Source organism: Sminthopsis crassicaudata, chromosome 5 (genome assembly GCF_048593235.1).
Source record: "Sminthopsis crassicaudata isolate SCR6 chromosome 5, ASM4859323v1, whole genome shotgun sequence".
In the NCBI taxonomy this organism is placed as follows: Eukaryota; Metazoa; Chordata; class Mammalia; order Dasyuromorphia; family Dasyuridae; genus Sminthopsis; species Sminthopsis crassicaudata.
In genome coordinates this window covers 283,331,071-283,352,399 of record NC_133621.1, presented here as the reverse complement: position 1 = coordinate 283,352,399, position 21,329 = coordinate 283,331,071, and the positions used below count along the sequence as shown (strand labels likewise).

General features: G+C 37.8%; 1 protein-coding gene across 4 annotated transcripts in view; it reads right to left on the bottom strand.

Moving 5' to 3' along the window:
* CFAP54 (cilia and flagella associated protein 54) overlaps positions 1-21,329 on the bottom strand; it is a 279,694-nt gene that overhangs the window by 236,026 nt on the left and 22,339 nt on the right. For 3 of the 4 annotated variants that reach the window (XM_074271318.1, XM_074271319.1, XM_074271321.1), the window contains exons 6-13: positions 19,891-20,034; positions 18,812-18,925; positions 18,424-18,525; positions 6,428-6,626; positions 4,528-4,730; positions 4,268-4,436; positions 2,152-2,237; positions 340-474 (exon numbers count right to left, since the gene is read on the bottom strand). In XM_074271318.1, coding sequence (XP_074127419.1) covers positions 340-474; positions 2,152-2,237; positions 4,268-4,436; positions 4,528-4,730; positions 6,428-6,626; positions 18,424-18,525; positions 18,812-18,925; positions 19,891-20,034 — 1,152 coding nt within the window. The remainder of the gene's footprint in view (positions 1-339; positions 475-2,151; positions 2,238-4,267; positions 4,437-4,527; positions 4,731-6,427; positions 6,627-18,423; positions 18,526-18,811; positions 18,926-19,890; positions 20,035-21,329) is intronic. The other variant, XM_074271320.1, reaches the window with a different exon arrangement.

Sequence of the window (21,329 nt, the reverse complement as noted above, 5' to 3'; positions counted from 1 at the left end):
TAAGCTCCCTGAGAGCAGGAACAGTTTCATTTTTGTCTTGTATGCTTGTATCTTTATATATCAAAGACACTTAAAAAATGATTTGACATCAAAATGAATCGAATTTTTTAGATTATAAGTTCCTTGAAGATGGCCATGATTTTTTCGTCTTTTTTCGTTTCCCTAGAATTCAATCTAATGCCTGGCACAACAGTAAGTACTTCATAAATACTTGATGATGATTGAATACATATCAAAAATATACCCTTTAGTTTTGAGATGTGAATTTTATCCTAAATTACACATCATGAACTATAACCACACAAAGAAAAACAATAGAAAAAAAAAGAAAAGAAATACCTTGCTAGTTTTGACTTTCTGGACAAACTTGAAATATTCCATTTTCAGCGAATAGATTCGCTGGATTCCCATTTTGCATTTCTGCCACAGGAACATAATCAGGTCAACAACTATATCATTATCAGGTTGAACTTTCTGAAAAGGAGTGTTAAAGGAGTTGATAAGTCCCAAACACTTTTCAACAACAACAACAAAAAAAAAAAAAAAAAAAGAATAAACCAAATTTGAATGCTCAATAGAATTTCCCCTCTTTTATTTCTTCTGGAAAATCCAGAAGGTTGAGAAAAAAAGAACAGGGGTAGTAAGAGAAATAGATAGGATAGGGGTAGAAGATAAAACTTTTTTTAAAAAATTGATTATTTCATGAGAATACAGAAAACCATCCTCTTTCCATTTCTTTTACTGGGGCCTGATAACAATAGTTCTATGTATTGAACATTTTGCATGCATTATCTCATTTGTTCCTTACAGCAACCCTAGGAGGCAGATGATACTCTTATCCCCATTTTACAATGAGCCTAAAAGGATTTAAGTGGTTTGTCCAAGATCATACAATCAATACAGTTTTTTTGACAAACCAATTGGTTTAAGGGATTTACCCGGTTCAAAGCTGCATTTGAACTCAGGTCTTCCTGACTCCAGGGCCAAGGCGAGATCCATCATGTAATCTAGCTGCCCTTGTTAATATATTTTTGAGACAGGATTCAAACCCAGACCTTTATAACTTCAAAAGCAATGTGTTATGCCACATTGTTCCTTGGATGACTAACAAAAACCATTATATATCATTGGGTACTTAATAAAAGTTATTTGACTCAGTTATATATAGGTCAGTTCCTTAACATAAGTTATATATTCTTTTAATCCAAAAGAGGAAAACAAATACAAGCATATGTGGATTACTGATAATCTGCATGATATTATGAATTTTCTCATAAAATTATCAAGGGAGAATAACAGTAGAGGGAAGAAAAATTATTTGAAAACCTCATGTTTCTCCAAGCCTGGTTTCTCATCCTTATTCTTTATATTATAATAACTACCATAATTTTTTATAAAAGGAAAGAAACACCTAATTTCAAAAAACTATCATAGGTCAAATGCTTTTGTAATAAATACTATTATAATAGAAATATATAATAATTAAAACAAAATTTTTTTCAAAACCTCCAAGTACATTCTACTGATTTAACCAATATTGGATGTGGTAAAATGTTTGTTTTGTGAAACAATTCTAATATTCCTTTTAAAGTAATCTAATGGAATATGAACTTAAGAAGACAACACTTGAAAAAGTTTTGTACTCAAACACAAAGCCATTTCTAAATAATTTCAACCTATTAAACAAAAAAGAATTAAATCCCCCAAATTCAAAAAATAAAAATTAAAAAGCACTTAGCTTGGTAGTCATGAGATTTTGGAAGCAAAACTAGTTAAACATACACTTATAAGAAGACTGGCACAGTTCTTCTGACATTTGGAAAAGGACTCGAGTGGGAATGTGCCATTAATCATTAGTACTGCTACTGATTATTTTATAGAGAAAACTTGGATGTAAAACTGTCCTCTATGATAAAATACATGGAAAACTATGATCAATCTAAAGGTGTATTTAAAAATTTAATATCCATGTTTAACCAGAAAAAATAAAACAATTTTTCAAAAAGAAAATTTTTATCAATCAAGATTCTAATACTTGTTATGTCTAATGTTTTAAATAATATAGAGAATGCAATATTTAAAATTTTAAGAGTGCCTCCATTTTTTTAATCATATAACATCATGAAAAAATGTCAAAAATATTAATTTCACCTCATTAGATGAACAAGTGAAGGAATATAGCATTGATCCCAAGTGGAAAATATCATCAGAATAACTTCCAGACAACATGTGAGACTCTTGATTAATGAAACAGAAAAAAAAAAAGTTAACATAAATTTAGTATCTAAATACAAAATCATTTTTTAAAAATGTTCACAGAAAGCAAAATTGGGAATCTTTACTTTAGCTCTAAAATGTATCAAACCATAACAGTGACAAACTTATCTCTAGAAGATATTCATTCTGCCAGTGAGCTATGCAAGTGGACTTCAGTTAAAACAGATATAAGAAAATCCAAATTTATAGATAAAATGGGGGATTCCAGGTGATATTGGCATGTCAAAAGAATTATATTTTTACAAAGTTTCCCTATGGCATTTAAATTGTGACTGACAAAGGATACAAACAGACAAATCTTGGATAAAGAAATTGAAACTATTTCTAGTCATATGAAAAGATGCTCCAAGTCATTATTAATCACAGAAATGCAAATTAAGACAACTGTGAGATACTGCTACACACCTCTCAGATTGACTAGAATGACAGGGAAAGGTAATGCAGAATGTTGGAAAACAGGGGCACTGATACATTGTTGGTGGAACTGTGAATACATCCAGCCATTCTGGAGAGCAATTTGGAACTATGCTCAAAAAGTTATCAAACTGTGCATACCCTTTGACCCAGCATTGCTGCTACTGGGTTTGTATCCCAAAGAGATCTTAAAGAAGGGAAAGGGACCGATATGTGTAAGAATGTTTAATACTTTTTGTAGTGGCCAGAAACTGGAAACTACGTGGATGCCCATCAATTGGAGAGTGGCTGAATAAACTGTGGAATATGAATGTTGTGGAATATTATTGTTCTGTAAGAAATGACCAACAGGATGATTTTAGAAAGGCCTGGAGAGACTTACAGGAACTGATGCTGAGTGAAATGAGCAGGAGATCATTCTATACTTACTGTATGATGATCCATTCTGATAGATGTGGCCATTTTCAACAATGAGATGAACCAAATCAGTTCCAATAGAAGAGTAATGAACTGAACCAGTTACACCCAGCGAAAGAACTCTGGGAGATGACCATGAACCACTACACAGAATTCCCAATCCCCCTAATTTTGTCCACCTGCATTTTTTGATTTCCTTCACAGGCTGATTGTACACTATTTCAAAGTCCAATTCTTTTTGTACAGCAAAACAACTATTTGGACATGTATACATATATTGTATTTAATTTATACTTTAACATATTGAACATGCATTGGTCAACCTGCCATCTTGGGGGGAGGGAGGGGGAAGGAGGGGAAAAATTAGAACAAAAGGTTTGGCAATTGTCAATGTTGTAAAATTACCCATGCATATATCTAGTAAATAAAAACTATTAAAAAATTAAAAATAAATTGTGACTGAATTTTCAAAAATTAATTTTACATGCAACTTTTTTAGGAACACGTCTGCCATAGAGAGTGGAAAATACTTAAGGACACTATACCATGAGCAACACTGTACTGGTCCTCTGTCTGAATGCAAAGCCAGAGCTGTGCCCCTTCTCCTTCCTCCCTTTCTATGAGTCCACAGGAGCTCAGGTCAGCCAATTGTCATGCTCTGTGACCTCAGAAGTACTGCTTTACCTTCTGGAGAAGGAAGAAAAGGCTGCCCCCTTTCACCCCCATCCCAGGTGTGTGCTGGTCCCCCCACACACAGATCATGACTCTCTGAGGGCAGGGACTGTTTCTGCAACTTCTTGCCACCCCAGCACTTGGCGAGGGGCCTGGCGCAGAGAGCCCATTCACAAATGCTCACTGACTGACTGGAGAGCCCTTGGCTTCCTTCCCAGAAGCAGACAGACAGTTCAGCTTGCCGTCCTTGGAACTCAGCCCCAGTCCCCATCACAAGTTCACCTTTATTCTGCACGTGCTTTGGCGTGTATCTGAGTCCCCAAGTTGTGTCCCCCACTCACCCTGGGCTTGACACATAGTAGGTACTTGATGAGGGCTTACCGAGGGGCAGAACCACCCACTGCATGTTCAGCAGCACTAGCAGATGAGAACAGTCTTCTTGGACCCAAGTGCAAGAAGAACCCCAGTGGGTTCTAGTACCACTCACCCTGAAACGCGATCTTTTTCGTCCCACTTCGAACCCCTTCTGTAGCGCTGCTGCCTCCTTCCCCACTGAAGGCCAAGCCTTTATTCCTCTTTACATTGATCAAGGGCTCCATCGCAGCCAGAAGCCTTAACTCTATCTCCATTTTCTTCGAAGCAGGGTCCTTTCGACTCTTAAGAAACATTATCAGTCCCACAAATTAGTTAGTGGCTCATCCCTTTACCTCACTACCATGAAACTAGGCAAAAGCACCGGATACGTACCTGGAGGAATTTGATAAACTGAGCAGCGGTACAATTAAATAAATTCCATTCCTCATAGGTGAAAGATAATTTTATCATTTTCCCCGCAGCTGCTATAGAAACTCCATCTTTCCCATCCACAACGAGTTTCAGTTGAGTAGAATTTGAATAGATTGTTCTGAAAAAGTCAAACTTCCCACAGACTATGGGACCACCACTTATATCTTAAAACAGAAAAAGAAAGAAATGAAATCAGCTGCAAATATTCTTTGAAAATTTGTGTTTTCCATCCAGAGAAAGAACTAAGGAATCTGAATGCAGATCGAAGAATACTATTTTCACTTTTGTTTCTGTGTTGCTGAGAAGAACCAATTCTATCGTAGTTGATCATCACACAATCTTTCTTAGGATTCTGTGTGCAATGTTCTCCTGAGAACCGTCATTTTTATGAAGAGACTGGGTCCCATCCCTCCCCTGCTCAGCAATCTTCAGGGGCTCCCCATTGTCTACCAGTCAAGTTCACACTTCTCTGCTAGATGTTCAAAGGCTCCCACCCTGACCTTCCACTTTTATCTCATGCCCCCATCCCTAGCCCACTCTTCACCACTGCTAAATGAGATTCCATGGACCGGTAATTTCAATGCTGTCTCCCTCACTAGGACTGCCCCTGTGAGGGCAGGGAGTGGGCATCGAATGTCACTCAAAACTACCCAGAAAACTCCTGGTTCTGTGGCATTAATATCCCCGTGTCCAGAATATCCTCCCTTCTCTCCATTGTTTGTTGAATTTCTGACCCTCCCTTAAAATTCTACCTTAACTACCATCTCTTTCAAGAGGCATCGCAGTGGCCCAGAGGATGGAATGCAGGGCCTGCCATCATGAAATACCTGAGTTCGAATCCAGACTCAGACATGACTAGCCTGGCAAATCACTTAACCTCTGCCTACTTCAGTTTCCTCATCTGTGAAATGGGAATAGTAATTGCACCTACCTCTTGTTGTTTTTATAAAGATCAAAGGAACTAATATCTGGAAAGCACTTGGCACATAGTAGGCATGTAATAAGTACTTGTCTCTTTTCCCTTCCCTTTAAGTCATTACATTTTTCATCTTTCTAAATAAGCTTCTCCAATGATACTATAGCTCAGCATTGGGTCCCAACCCCCAGTATCCCAGATTTCAAGCTCCATGGGGATGCGGTCTATACCTGCTGCCACCTTCTATCTCCCCAGTATCTATCACAGCACTGCACTGTGGTTAATAATCTGTGTTAAGGTCCGAGGGAATGAGTGAATGAAGTTTCCCAGAAGAAATAGGGCAGTAGTTTAAATGAGCACTAGACTGAAAGGCAAACATTATATTCTGCCTGGGATTTTCCCCAATGAATATGGAATAGCTAGATAGACAGACAATTAGATTATAAAAAAGATAGGTAGGTAGACAGAGAGACAGAGAGAGAGAGAGAGAGAGAGAGAGAGAGAGAGAGAGAGAGAGAGAGAGAGAGAGAGAGAGAGAGAGAGAGATAAAGACAAACAGGTAGATGGATAGATAAACAGATGGATGAATGGACAGACAGACAAATAGATGAATAGATAAGATAAAAAGACAGATAGACAGGGGCACTAGGTGGCGTAGTGAATAGAGCACCGCCTTGAATTCAGGAGGACCAGAGTTCAAATCTGGCCTCAGACACTTAACACTTCCTAGCTGTGTGACCCTGGGCAAGTCACTTAACCCCAGCCTCAGGGAAAAAAATAAATTAAAAAAAATAGATATAGGCAAGTAGATAGACAGATACACAAACACACAGACGATGATGCTAATGCTAATCATCAGTAGAGGCTGAACCTCAAGACACGGCCCGTTGAGCCTCACAATGACCCACTTTCCACCACAAGATTTGATTTTGCATCTGCCTTCACCTGAGAAGAGCTCGCCTCCTGCCATGAAGAGCTCGGCATAGACTTCACGGACCTCGAGCTCCTCTGAGATGGGCGGCCCGGTGTGCAGCACTCGCCTTCTTGGTTCCGTAATAGCTTCCAAGACAGCCAGAAACTGGGCCGAGGTGCTGTCGAACATCTCAGTCAACAACTTTTCCGTGGTAGTGCGTGGCCATTGCAGCTGGAATCAAGGGAAAATCAAGATCTAGAGCTAGTCCAAATCCCCTCATTTTTACTAATAAGGAGACTGCTCCCTCCTGAGCCTGTAGCTTCTCATTGACTTTCCTCAAGTCTCCAGAATTCAAAATTCTACAGCAACTGGTATTCATCCAATCATCTCCCCGGAGGATGATGGGGCAGGGAGGGGGGAAATAATGGAGATGGTAATTCTCAGGAGAAAATACAGAGAAAAACAGCACATTTTGCTCCAGGTGTCTACATCCCACTGAGTGACATCCTGGGTATAAACAGAAAATGTCAACCAAGGTCATTTTGGCCACCAAGGAAACAGCCTGCTTAGCAGAATGGAGATGTCATAACTGGAAAAAGACCATGGAAGGGGGGATATGACACATCTAAAGGGGGCAGGCAGCTAAGAGGAGCAGAGGAATCCCCAACTCAAAAGGGGAATGTATAAATATATGAGCAGAAGGATGGATAGGAAGATTTTAATGACATTAAAAGGATCAAAAATAATGCAGTTTTGGGAATAGACTATCATTATTCCCCTCTCCCCCGTCCCATCCAGTAGACAGTGGGCACGTGCTTCCTAATGGATTAGAAAATTAGCATATCAAGGTCACTTAACCCCCAGCCTCAGAAAAAAAGAAAAGAAAAGAAAAGAAAAGAAAAGAAAAGAAAGAAAGAAAGAAAGAAAGAAAGAAAGAAAGAAAGAAAGAAAGAAAGAAAGAAAGAAAGAAAGAAAGAAAGAAAGAAAGAAAGAAAGAAAGAGAAAGAAAGAAAGAAAGAAGAAAGAAAGAAAGAAAGAAAGAAAGAAAGAAAGAAAGGAAGGAAGGAAGGAAGGAAGGAAGGAAGGAAGGAAGGAAGGAAGGAGGAAGAAGGAAGGAAGAAAGAAAGAAAGAAGAAAGAAAGAAAGAAAGAAAGAAAGAAAGAAAGAAAGAAAGAAAGAAAGAAAGAAAGAAAGAAGAAAGAAAGAAGAAGAAAGAAAGAAAGAAAGAAAGAAAGAAAGAAAGAAAGAAAGAAAGAAAGAAAAGAAAAAAAGAGAAAGAAAGAAAGAAAGAAAGAAAGAAAGAAAGAAAGAAAGAAAGAAAGAAAGAAAGAAAGAAAGAAAGAAAGAAAGAAAGAAAGAAAGAAAGAAAGAAAGAAAGAAAGAAAGAAAGAAAGAAAGAAAGAAAGAAAGAAAACTAGCACAGTAGTTTTGAGGAGAGGGAGAGATGCTTCGATAACAGATATTAGCTATAAATTTCCATCTTCTCAAACTGAGATAAATAATAAATTCTTGACCTGCTTTGCTGATAATTTCATCCCTCAGGAAGTAATTAATAATGAAAGCTGGCATTTATATGGTTCTCTAGGGTTTGCAAGGTGCTTTGCATATGTTATCTGATTTATCGTTACAAATAACTCTGAGAAATAGATGCTATTATCATCTTCGTCTCTCTACATCACCCCTACCCTCTGCTCCATTTTACAGATGAGGAAACTGAGGGTGAGATGGTTAAGTGACAGGATCACAAAGCTAGTCAATACCTGAGACAGTGCCTCCACACCTGTCACTCTACCCAATTCACTACCTCCCTTCTAATTTCATTTGAAATTTCAAAGGAAATGGTATTTTTAATTATGCTCAATCCAAGAACTTTCTGAGAATATGGAAAGTCCAGAAATCATGAGAGAAAGTGATCACCATCTTTAAGTTCATAACTTCCAAGGAAGGGAACACTGAATACAATCCCAAGGCACTCCAGAGCAGGGGTCAAACAATCAAATTGCTCTTGTTGGGACAGCTAGGTGGCGCAGTGGATAGAGCACCAGCCTGAATTCAGGAGGAACCGAGTTCAAATCGGTCTCAGACACTTAGCACTTCCTAGCTGTGTGACCCTGGGCAAGTCACTTAACCCCAGCCTCAGGGAAAAAAAATATTCTGAAAAGGATTTATGAGCATCAACAATTGTCCAAGAGAGTCCAGGACACACACACACACATACACACACGTGATGACAAACTCCTCTATTAGATTTTTAGAAAACAGATTTCAAAAAAGTTAAAAATGAATCCCTGGAGTAGACCAAAGGCGGGCAGGCAGAAGTTTTAAGATGGCCAAGAAAGTAGGTTTCAAGATCTTCAGAGAGTGGATATGGATTACGCCAGGTCTAAAATTTCTAAATTCCTGAATGGTTGAAAAGTCCTAGAAAGGAAATCCTGCAAAACAATTGCAACTAATCCTAATGAAGAAGAAAGGAGACTACAGTCCCCTTTACACAATCTGAGAGGAATGAGGTAAAATAGGTAACTCTCCACCAAGCTCAGATCTTTTTTAAAGAATCAATATTAATAAGTATATAACCAAGAACAAGAGTATAACATTTAAAAAGAAAGGATCTTGTGACAAAACGCTATGGGCAAGAAAAAAAAAAGGTTTGGGGGGGGCTTTATTTTTTGTTTTGTTTTTTAATTGGGCCCACTCTTTTTTTTTTCTTCCTTAATGACCTCAGAAGCCTCTGTGAGTTTAATTAATACCATGCAAAATGATTTACCTATTTAACCAGTCCTCATCTCTTCCCCAAGCTCTAGCTTCACAGCCTATTGGATATTTTAAACTTTATGTTCTGAAGGCCTGTACAAAACAAAATTCAATTTCTTCCTCATCCTACACCTCCGATTTAATCCTCCTTCAAATTTCTCTGTTTCTTTCAAGGATACAACTATCTTTCCACTCATACAAATTTATAACTTCAGGGTCATCCTCTGCTCCATATTCTCATGTATCCCAATATTCAAATATTCAAGCAGTTGCTACTTTCGTGTAATTTAATTTGACTCTAGCACCATTTGCTCCTCAGAACGATGATGAAGGCCTTAGAACCTTTTAAATTCACAAGTTCACGGGCACCACTCTTCGCCCAGATCGAGGCCACAACTGAAGCTAATAAGGCAGGCTGAATCCATTGCAATCTGCAATCATTTAAAATGAGGCTTCGTAAAATTCTTCCATTTGACCGTTTTTCACCCAAGAAATTTTTATGCAACTCCTAGGTAATATAGGTATATAAAACAAGTATACAAATTAAATATTTACTGATAACAAATCATCATTCCATGATCCCCACATTTTTGTGGGAACCCCATATGGGGATTTTTGTGGGAACCCCATATGGGGTCACAATCCACAGATTAAGAAGCTTTGAATTAAAATACCTCCTTTTCAACACAGTTACCCACCAGGACCAATTACAGAATGTCCACACGGATATCACAGTCTCCCCAAGGACATTCGCTTACAAGTCATTCAGATGCTTCTGGAAATAGCTCTCGAGTATTCTCCAGGTAGATTCATGTCACCTCAGAGAGCCTGGCCAGTCTCCAGGGCCCTGGAACGCCTGTTTACACTTCTCCCACATCACCCGTTCTCTTCACTCACATAGTCACATCCTGGCTCAGGCCTCTCCAGGAATACAACAATAGCATCCTTCAGCCCAACCTCCAGGGTCACCAAAGCAAGATTTTCCTAACACACAGGTTTTTAGTGCAATGGTGCATACACCCCAAGAAACTTTCTGTGAACTCCAAAATCACCCCCTAGGATCAAATATAAAATCCTTCATTAGGTAGGTCAAATTCTTTACAAAGTGGCAACATCCAACTTTTCCTGATTTATTATAATGTGCCCCCCTCTATAATCCAGTCACACTGATGTTCTTCTTCCTATAGGTAAATATAGGAAATCTAGGTAAAGAAAGGAAAAAAAGGAAAGGAAAGAAAAAGACTTTTCTCTTTGCCTCCATATTGAAGGTCTTCCACTGGCTGGCTTTCTTGGTTCCCCACCTTCACCCACCCCAGCTACAGTTGCTCCCCCCACTCCTTTATATCTGTTTTATTTTGAGGGCAGATCTGCATGTAATCCCCTCGAGGGCAGGGAATACACTGATTTCATTTTTTTCCCCAAAATGTACATAACAGTTGACACAATAATACGTACTTAATAAAAGCTTGTTAATTGATTGATCTCTTGTATGACCTTGTCAAATTCCTTCTTTAAGCATGTCTTCCTATTTTATGGTGGAAATGGAAGTGCAGATAGAGAACTTATATGCGATTATCAATTTGTGGTGTCTGTCCTATATATACATATGCATACATACAAATACATATATTTAGACACATATGTATAGATACACACACACACACACACACACACACACACACACACACACACATATATATATACTTGGACTGAAACAGAAAAGGTGAAAATGAATTAAGTCCAGCACAAGACAGAGCAACCAGGATTGACTGCCTTTGGAAAACAGCAATTGCAAAATTCTTTTATGCTCCAAACTTCTCCCTCCCAACAAAGCCACATTCTCCTGATGATTCCAAAGAATGGAAATGGAGGACAGTCCAAGAGCAACAGAGACAGTATTTGGTGGGCCTACAACACATTATAAACAAAGAATTCTGATGAAACATCTTCATTACTCTTAATTACAAACAGAATGCAGGCTTATAAAATATGGAAATAACAATTTAAAGGAATAGCTAACAGACTACTGATGGAATCAAGATTTTGTAAGAGTTTACTAGGTTGTAATTATGAACAAAAACCAACAACATGAAATTTAATAAGGATAATTGAATTCTAAGCCTTGGGCTCAAAATCCAATTGCACAAATTCAAGATGTGGAAATTTTAAACTATTCTCCATCATTCCCCACCGCTATCCTCCTCCCCCCCCAAAAAAACCTAATGGGACCACCTTGATTTACATTAATATACATATAATATGCTATATATTGGGGGAGGCACTACCATATTTCACCCCATCAGATCTCATATGGAATTTTTTTTCAGGTCTGATGCCACATTTTAGAAAGATTGATGAAAAGTTGGAGTACCTTCCAAAGAAGAGCACCTAAGGCGTGCTGAAAGAGCTGGGGATATTTAACCTAAAAAAGAGTAAAACTGAAAGGGATCAGATTCCTATCTTGGTCCATCACATAGGTGGTTTAGGTACAACAGAGAACAGAATTAGGGCTGTTGAGGAAGCATATTTTAGTACAATGTCATGAAGAACCTCCTAAAATAAATTTACAAAAATGGAATGGAGTTGACCCTTGAGAATCCTATCCAACATGACTCTTTCCAACAATGAGATGATTCAGACTAGTTCCAATGACCTTGTGATGAAGACAACCATCTACACCCAGGGAGAGGATTGTAGGAACTGAGTGTGGATCACAACATAACATTTTCACTCTTTTCGTTGTTTGCTTGCATTTTTGTTTTCTTTCTCATCTTTTATCTGATTTTTCTTGTACAGCAAGATAATTATTTAAATACATATACATATATTGGATTTAACATATTTTAACATGATTCATATATATTGGATTACTTGCTATCTAAGGGAAGTGAGTGGAAGAAGGGGAAAATTTGGAACACAAGGTTTTGCAAGGGTCAGTGTTGAATAATTATCCATGCATGTTTTGTAAATAAAAACCTTTAATAAAGAGAGAAGAGAGAGAGAGAGAGAGAGAGAGAGAGAGAGAGAGAGAGAGAGAGAGAGAGAGGAGAAGAGAGAGAGAGAAGAGAGAGAGAAAGGGGAGAGAGAGAAGAGGGAGAGAGAGAGAGAGAGAGAGAGAGAGAGAGAGAGAGAGAGAGAGAGAGAGGAGAGAGAGAGAGAGAGAGAGAGGAGAGAGAGAGAGAGAGAGAGAGAGAGAGAGAGAGAGAGAGAGAGAGAGAGAGAGAGAGAGAGAGAGAGGAGAGGAGAGAGAGAGAGAGAGAGAGAGAGAGAGAGAGAGAGAGAGAGAGAGAGAGAGAGAGAGAGAGAGAGAGAGAGAGAGAGAGAGAGAGAAGGCAAGCAGCCATTTTATCTGGGCAAGAGGAGCCCATTCCAAAGGGCCAGGTTTCACTAAGATTATCTGCCTGCTGCAGACACTAAGGAGCATAAGGTCCAAAGTGTGGATGAGCTCTGAACACCAGAGGATGAGGATTTGGGGAACATGACCACAAAAATGGAAAATTCTTTTGTTCTGAGATTTCACAAGACCTCACATGGAACATGGATACTGTTTATACCCCAATGAGGCTCCTTTGAGCTTACTTCCTAGAGAAGAACAATTGTTTTCTTGTTTTCCCTGATTTATAATGTTAGACATTAAGAAACAAACAAGCACCCTAGATTATTTCTGGGAATATGTCAAAGCTACCAGATCACATCGGATACTCAGAGCTCTCTTTAGGAGAGAGAGGGAGACAAGGAGAGATAGAAAGAAACGGGAGGAAATGGGGGAAAGAGAGAGAAATACATCAGACAGCGACCAGGAAAAGCAGATAGAGAAGCTTTTTCTTAATTCTTCTTCTGTGCCAGGCCATGGGCAGACCACCTCAAGCTCTCATGAGGGTGGAGGTGGGAGCTGGAAATAGAGCAGGGGGAAGGAAGGGGATGGCCACAAGTTGGTCTGGGAAGCCATGTGATTTATATGTCTTTGATTCTGTCAGAGTTAACCCTAAACCCCAGAGGTTTTGACAGAGATTTTGAATCCAGATGACTGGACTGCTGGTGGAGTCTCTGACAGAAAAAAAGGGAAACTGAGAAGAGAAGTGAGATAGAAAAGATAGAGAGTTCTGTTTTGCATATATTATCTTGGAGGATTTTGTGACAAAGGAAAAATAAATCCAGACATAGATCAGGCACAGATCAGGAGTTCTTAATGTGGGGTCCATCGATTTTCCCTTAATGTCAATGAGTCTTAGGAACTTGATCCTAAATTCCTAGAGGAATTAAGGATGAAAAATGGGAATGGGAAAAAAAGATCCATCTTTATTTTCACTAACTAGCCAAAATTTAGCATCTCCTTCAATTACTTAGAGGAGTTCAAAAGGGTCACCAGAATGCCAAAAGGGACCAAGACACAAAAAAGGTCAAGAACTCTTTCTGTCCATATTTGAGAAAGCAGAATTCAAAGGCCTCAGAGGAAGATTAGGTCACATTGTGTGGACTAAAATTCTCAAGGGGAACTCAGCTTAGGAAGGAATGAAACACTTTCAAGAAAGAAATTCTGAAGGCACAAAGAGAAAAATTCTGAGCAAGAAGAAAAAAAGAGAAATGGACTAATGAAGTGAATATATAATTTATGTATCCCAAAATGTAGATTTATTTAAAGACATACAAAATGAAAGCAAGGGCAGGTAATAAAGGATGAATACCAAAATGGCACACCCTCTCATGAGAATTGTCAAGTGTTAAGCTTAGAATGAACCAGAACTAAAGAGCAATGTTAAGAACAACAAAGGTTTGTTAAAAGCTATTCAAGAAAAAAGAAGATCAAAGAAAGGATAGAATCTCGGCTTTAGGCATATGGGGAAATGATAACTGTCAATATGGAGAAGGCAAAAAAGTTCAGCCTTTATTGACTTTATTGATGATTGAGAATCATCTTTCAACTGGAAAAGAAGGAAAATGAAGGTCAAGGAGCAGTTAATACCCAAGATAAGTAAGGAGATTGTAAGAGAGCCTCTCACTGCTCACGCCAGAAAGATCTGGCAGATATCAGTCATACACATAAGACATAAACCAGATAAACTGAAGAAATGTCGGAGGGACTGAACGCAGGAGGTGGGACTCGAACTGGGACTTCTAGAGGTGATGGCTGAGCCATTGTTTATGTGTGAGTGTTAAGTGTGCGGGCAAGCTCACTGTTAAGCAACAGTTTGATAGGGTGACCAAGAAGGCGAATGAGAATCATAAACAGTATTGAGAAACATTTGTCGATTTGTTTCACAGGCTTGAGGCACGATGAAGGGACTACAGCCCCCAAAGACTTGGGTGCAAATCCATCCTCAGATACTTAACATCTGTGTCACCCCATAAGACACTTAACCCCTCTCAGTCTCAGTTTCTCCATCTCTTAATTGCCAAGACAAAGGCAGTCTTCTTTCTTCTGGATCTCTGTGCAGCTTTTAAAAAACAGTTGATCACTTTCTCCTCCTGGATACTCTCTCTTCACTATGATTGCATGACACGGGTCTCTTGTGGTCCTCCTTCCAAAGCTCTGTTCTCAAATCCTCTTCTCTTTTCACTCAAAACTATTCTTAATCAGCTCTCATGAGTTCATATCTCTATGTGTGTATATGTATACACACATATATATACACACGTACATACATATATACGTATATGTGCATATATATATATATAAAATCTAGAGAGATATATACCACAGGGTATCCAATGGCCTCTTGGATGTCTCATATTGGATATATCCTCCGAGGCAGTTCAGACTCTATATGTCCGAAATAGAATTCATTATCTCTCCTTCCAAACCCATCCCTCTTGCTGTCAAAAGACAGCCCCATTCTCCCAACCCACTAAGCCGGCAGCCTCAGTCTCATCCTCACTCTCACTCACCCCACATACCCAGCTGCTATCAAATCTCACCTTTACAGCATCTCTTGCAGAAAACCCTGATCTCCCAAGCTCAAAGCAACTACCCCTGAAGGCTTTTATTGCCTCTCATCTGGACACTTGCAATACCTTTCCAATTGCTCTTCCTGGCTCAAGTCTCTCCCCATTATAATCCACCATCCGCACAGTGGCCAAAATATGTTCTTGAAGCATAAATCTGATCATCACATCAATAAATTCCAGTTGGCTTCAGCATCTAATATAAACTTCTCTGTTTGGCTTGCAGTCACTGGCACTATTCCACTCCACACACACTGACCCAGCCACACAGGCTTGTTTGCCATTCATGGAAGAGAACGCTCCAATGCTCTTCTCCTTTTCACTGGCTATCCCCTGTACCTGGAATGTTCCCGTACTCATATCCACTTTTGGAGCTTCCCAGCTCAACTCTCCACTCCTAAAGGAAGCTTTTCCAGGCTTCCCATCTTCCAGTGCCTTCCCTCTGAGATTACTTTTGACTTTGTATAAATCTTATATTCCTTATTTATTTGCAGATTTCTCACTTATTAAAAACATGGGTTCCTTGAGATTTTTTAGGACAGGATTTGCCTTTCTTTGTATCCCCAGTTCTTAGTACAAAATTAGGCACAAAGTAAATGTTTGGTGATTATTGATTAACCAGCTGACTAGACAAGAATCCCAAAGATCCTTGTGTACTTCTAGTATCCAATACTTAGCACACAGTAGGTGGTCAATAAGTGTTCATTTGTTGATTGAGTAATATGGCCTCTGTGGTAGCTATGTGTCCCAGAGAACCCTTTGGCCTTGGAGATGAAAGAATATATAGGATTTCCAAAATCAAGAGCTAAAGGGCTATGAACCAACTCTAGAAGAGCATGACAAGGGTGGATTGGTAGAGGAGTGCCTGGACCAAGCACTGACAAACAGTGGGAGACAAAGCCATGATATAGCAAAGTAAACCCAAATATTGTTTTTCACTGGTACTGGGAGATAAGTAGATGCTGAAGGGTCAGTTAAGGGAGTCAACTGTCTGATAATCTTGAATACTTTTCCAAGAAGCGGAAAACACTGGGATGGTTCTAGAATAAGCAATGAAAGAGGGCAAATTTTCACAAGCTCCAGAAAACTTCACATCCATATGTCACGAATACTGTCTCTAAAAATCAGGAAACACTGAACAGGTAACACCACAAAAGTGATACAACAGAGAAAATGGGTGCTCTCCAAACATGTCTGCCACTCTCTCAGATGTTATCCAGCACACAATCCCAATGAAAGGATTCTTTCACAATAGGTAGGGAGGCCTCCAGATGTTCCAGATTATCTGATTGTATTAATTCCTAAATCAATACACTTCAATGAGATCCAGAAATACTTAAGAGAGTTCTGTTTATGTGAACTGATCCAACCAATCTCTAGAGTAATTTGGAACTATGCCCCAAAAGTTATCAAACTGTGCATAACTTTTGATCCAGCAGTGTTACTACTGGGCTTATATCCCAAAGAGATCTTAAAGAAGGGAAAGGGATGTGCAAGAATGTTGGTGGCAGCCCTCTTTGTAGTGGCCAGAAACTGGAAACTGAGTGGATGCCCGTCAGTGGGGGGATGGCTGAGTAAGTTATGGTACATGAATGTTATGGAATATTATTGTTCTGTAAGAAATGACCAACAGGATGATTTCAGAAAGGCCTGGGGAGACTTACATGAACTGATGCTGAGTGAAACGAGCAGAACTAGGAGATCACTGTATACAGCAGCAACAAAACTATATGAGGATCAATTCTGACGGACATGGCTTTCTTCAACAGTGAGATGATTCAGGTCAGTTCCAATTGTTCAGTGATTAAGAAAGCTATCTACACCCAGAGAGAGGACTGTGGGAACTGAGTATGGGCCCAACATAGTATTTTCATCTTTTTTGTTCTTGTTTGCTTGTTTTGTGTTTTCTTTCTCATTTTTTTTCCCTTTCTCATCTGATTTTTCTTGCACAGCAAGAAAAAAAATATGTTAAATCCAATATATATATTCATGTTTTTAACATGTTTAACATAATATGTTGAACATATTTTGGATTACTCGCCATCTAGGGGAGAGGATGGGGGAAGGGGGGAAATTTTTGCATATGTTTTAAAAATAAAAAACTTTAATTTTGTTTAAAAAGAGTTGTACTTAACTATCCACACAGGAAAAGCAAAGTGGATGAAAAATGTCTCCTGTTCAGACTATAGTATGCAACAGGATGACATTCTATAGTCCATAAGAACATACATCTTGAAAAGGCCCTGCAGATGACAACGAACTGAGCCAAGAACTGAAAAGGATTTTAATGTGTCTGGGAATCAATGTAATGTTTTTAATGATTCCCAACTTTTTGCCTAAAACAAATGTCATCTTTAAATAATAATATTCTTCTGAAACACCACAGTTATACCTCATAGAATACAAGTCACTTTAACACTAAGGTTGTAGGTCATCAAAAGGGCAAAGGAAATGCAGCATCAAATTGCTGAGGCTCACAACACTTCCAAACACAGCCCAAACCAGATTTAAAATGCTACTGGGAAAAAATAAATAAAAATACAATAAAGAATAAATAATGTTGGTATGTGATTTTTCTAAGTCAATATGCACTTACAGGGATCTGGTTTAGCAGTCCCCTATTTTTATTTGAAATCATCGGGCTATCACATAAACCACAAAGACCACAAAGAAGGGTTAGGGCAGAAGAGGTATAAAATTTATTATCAAAACAATGTAGGACCAGTGAGTCCATAATGTGGCCAAAGTGAAGAATAACTGATAGAGATTTTGTGTTGTTCTGTTACTCACCCAATGTCAAGAATACTAAAGAGGAAGTCCCCACTCTATTGGATAGGTGTTCCAGAGAGCACAGAGCATTATAGGAGGTAAGGATACGTTGCACTCTTCACCATAGGAGACAGTACCCTCATCATGAAGGTTAGGGATATTTTGAAGTATTTATTGTTTTGGTTATTCTCTACACAGCTAAAGGTCCTGTGACTTGTTATTACCCATGATCCATAACAAACTTTGCATGACCAACTATATCTTCATCTCAGCTGAACTGATATCTCAAGTCTAAAGCCTGAATGTCCATTCTCAGCTCCTCCTCACCCCTAAGCAGAAAAGTGCTCCTGCTATTTTAACAAACTGCATCTTGAGACAATAAAGATAAAAGAATAAAAAATGCCTCTTTTCTAGCTTCCCACTGACAGCAGAATCAAGATTTGATCAACATATAGGCCTTGGCAGTGATTACTTTTTGGATGTTTCTAATTGTATTTTTTTAATTTCAGTTATCTTCTACCTATATGGAGAAAATTCCCATAATCCATAATCCCAGACTTACATTCTGTATTTCCCGTAAATTAATTCTTGGTTTCGTCCTTATGAAGGACTTCAACTTTCTTCGAGGTTCAAACACTGCTCTCTTGAAGATCATCACTGCCATCTGCATTCCAGAGAATATTTAAAAGTAACAATCAATGTACATGTATAACCTACATCAGATTGCTTACTGTCTTGGAAAGGGGAAAAGGAAGGGAAGAAGGGAAGGGAAAAAGTCAGAACTTAAAATCTTACAAAAATGAATGTGAAATTGGAAAAATAAAATACTATTGAGAAAATAAAATAAAAAATATAAGTAACGATAAAAAGTATTCTTTTGTATTCTACAGAAAGCAGTGTAACCAAATGCAAAATGAAGCAACTTCCTCTCATTTCATTCATTTGTATACCTTTATGGTGGCCTCTCTAAAGTATCTTTTTGCTTCTTGCCGTGGCGGTGTGAGGCTTATTACTTGTAAGTGCAATAATTCATCAATTTTTCCCAAGCCTCGCCGAGCAAATATCTATTACGGATTAAACAATTTAAAAAATTGTTATGTCTAATAGAAGAACAATGATTATAAATTTGTCAAGAGAGCAACCACATTCTATTCTTCTCATTCCTTTTCTGACATCGAGAACTTTCAAAATAATATATACATGAACTATTACTTCCCTGGAAATAATCAATGAATTTTTTTTTCAATATAAAAAATAGGCAATATAATATATATAAATAATATAATATAATGTAATATATAATAATATAATATAAAAAATAGTTCATTTGGCTAGGTACTCCCTAAGTAAAAATCATAATTCAAAAGGAAACCTTGTCCTTAATCTAAATTACAGTTAAATGGATTGGTTCATCATTATATGAGATCTTGCAGAAAGAATTACCCCCCCCAGAACTTTTTTTTTTTTTAAGCACATGGAAGATATAATAGTCTCATAAACTAAAGTTAGTTATCTTAACAGAGCTCATTTTTGCATATTTTGCAAAGATTTCATTGAGGTTTCACCCAAACCCCTTTTAACTCATTTAGTAATTTGAATGATACTAGACCCTAAAGTTAACACACATGAAAATTTTAACAGAATATAGAAGAAAAAAATTCTAATTTCCAAAAGGAAACATTATATTCAGAAGTAAGTGCTCTTAATGGTGAGGTGACTTAGCATCTTTGACTGTGCATTAATAATTTTAAAAGTTGTTTTACATGTAACTGGGAAAAATAAAAACACAAAAAAGTAAAATTATATACATACATATATATGAGCATATATATAAAAGCATGTTGTGCTTGTACTTTTAAATGTTAATTTTAGGGTAGCTAGTTGGTGCAGTGGATAGGGCAGCAGCCATGAAGTCAGGAGGACCTGAGGCAAGTCACTTAACTCCTATAGCCTCAGCAAAAAAAAAAAAAAAAAAATTAAAATAAAATAAAATTAGTTTTATCGGATTTAAAAATTGGTTTCCATTTACCTCTCCCTGAGTTCCAGCTTGGCAGTCATAGTAGCACTGGGAAACAGCAGTGTAAAGAGTAGCTCTCCAAGTCAGATATCTAATCCCCAAGAGGGGTGTGGAAGATTCCATAGAGATACTTGCCCAGAGCAAGTATTCCAAGGCCTGTGGAAGAACATACATGATTTAGGATTTTTGCCAAAATTTAGTAAATCTAAAATGGCCAAATCTGAAATCTCGCTGAAATTTCTCACAGCAGAGAAACCCCACTTTCTCCAAACCAACACAGATCAGCGCTGTCATTTGAGACTGTCATCAGCGTGGTCTTTGAGACTTGTCTGAGCAGTTTAAATGATTTGCCCAAGCCACTATGTAGCAAAGGGAAGATTTAAACCATGATCTTTTTGATTCCCAAGACTAGCTCACCATCCATTAAACTACACTATCCTTCTCCTCAAAAAGAAAACCAAAAAGAATAAAGAAGTAAGGGCAGGAGGATATTAAGTAGCATTATAAAGAAGTAATATATATTATATATATATATAAATAATATATATACTTATATAAGTATAAGAGTAATAAAACAGAACAAACAGAGCAAAATAAAGAAGGAAAATCACAAGCGTAGGTACTGAAAGAAACAAAAAGGAATAAAGATTACAGACTCCAAGATTTAGAACCAGAAGGGACATTCATTCATATTGAAGCTCTTTATTGAAGGTTGCTAAGGATTCTAAATATTTGATGTGCTTACACTACAATTCTTCAATATAGACCAATGGCTCCTAAAAATAAAATATTAAAATAGTCAAAAATCCATTAGTAAAATCTATAATCATCATATTTCTGTTCTTGCTATATCCTCCTCCATCCTCCCCCACCCATGTCTATACCCTCACTAATACTACCACTTTATCTCCTCACCAGTTCTCCACTCTAATTCCATCTGTCAAAACAATATGGTGGCTGTAGGTATTGTCTCTGTCACTGAGAAACTTTCTGAGGATGGATAGATGAGGAAAAAGAGAATAGCATGGGAAGGGTCAAGATTTAAGAATGCTTTGTTTTGTCCCAAAAAAACCCATCTTCCTTTAAGTTAAGAATTGTATCTAATTCCAACAATAACATCTAGACATTTCCACTGCTGATTTGGAACTTTAATGTTATAGAACCAGGCAAGTGCCAATTTCAGGATCAAAGGTAAAAAGCCATTTCCAAGATTAAGGAACAAGGCTGAAGTGTTTCCTCTTATTCCTAGAAAATAGAAAATGCATCCGTTACTGTTCATTTCTCATGGAAATGTATATTATCTTTGCTCCTAGTTTTTTACAGAAAGACTAAATCTCTTTGAAACTCTATATTTTGCCCCCAAAAAATTCATAAGACAAAAGAATCTGGAAAGGAAATAATTTGGATGGAAAATATAAATATATGTCTATATTTTAATGCAAGGCTACAAT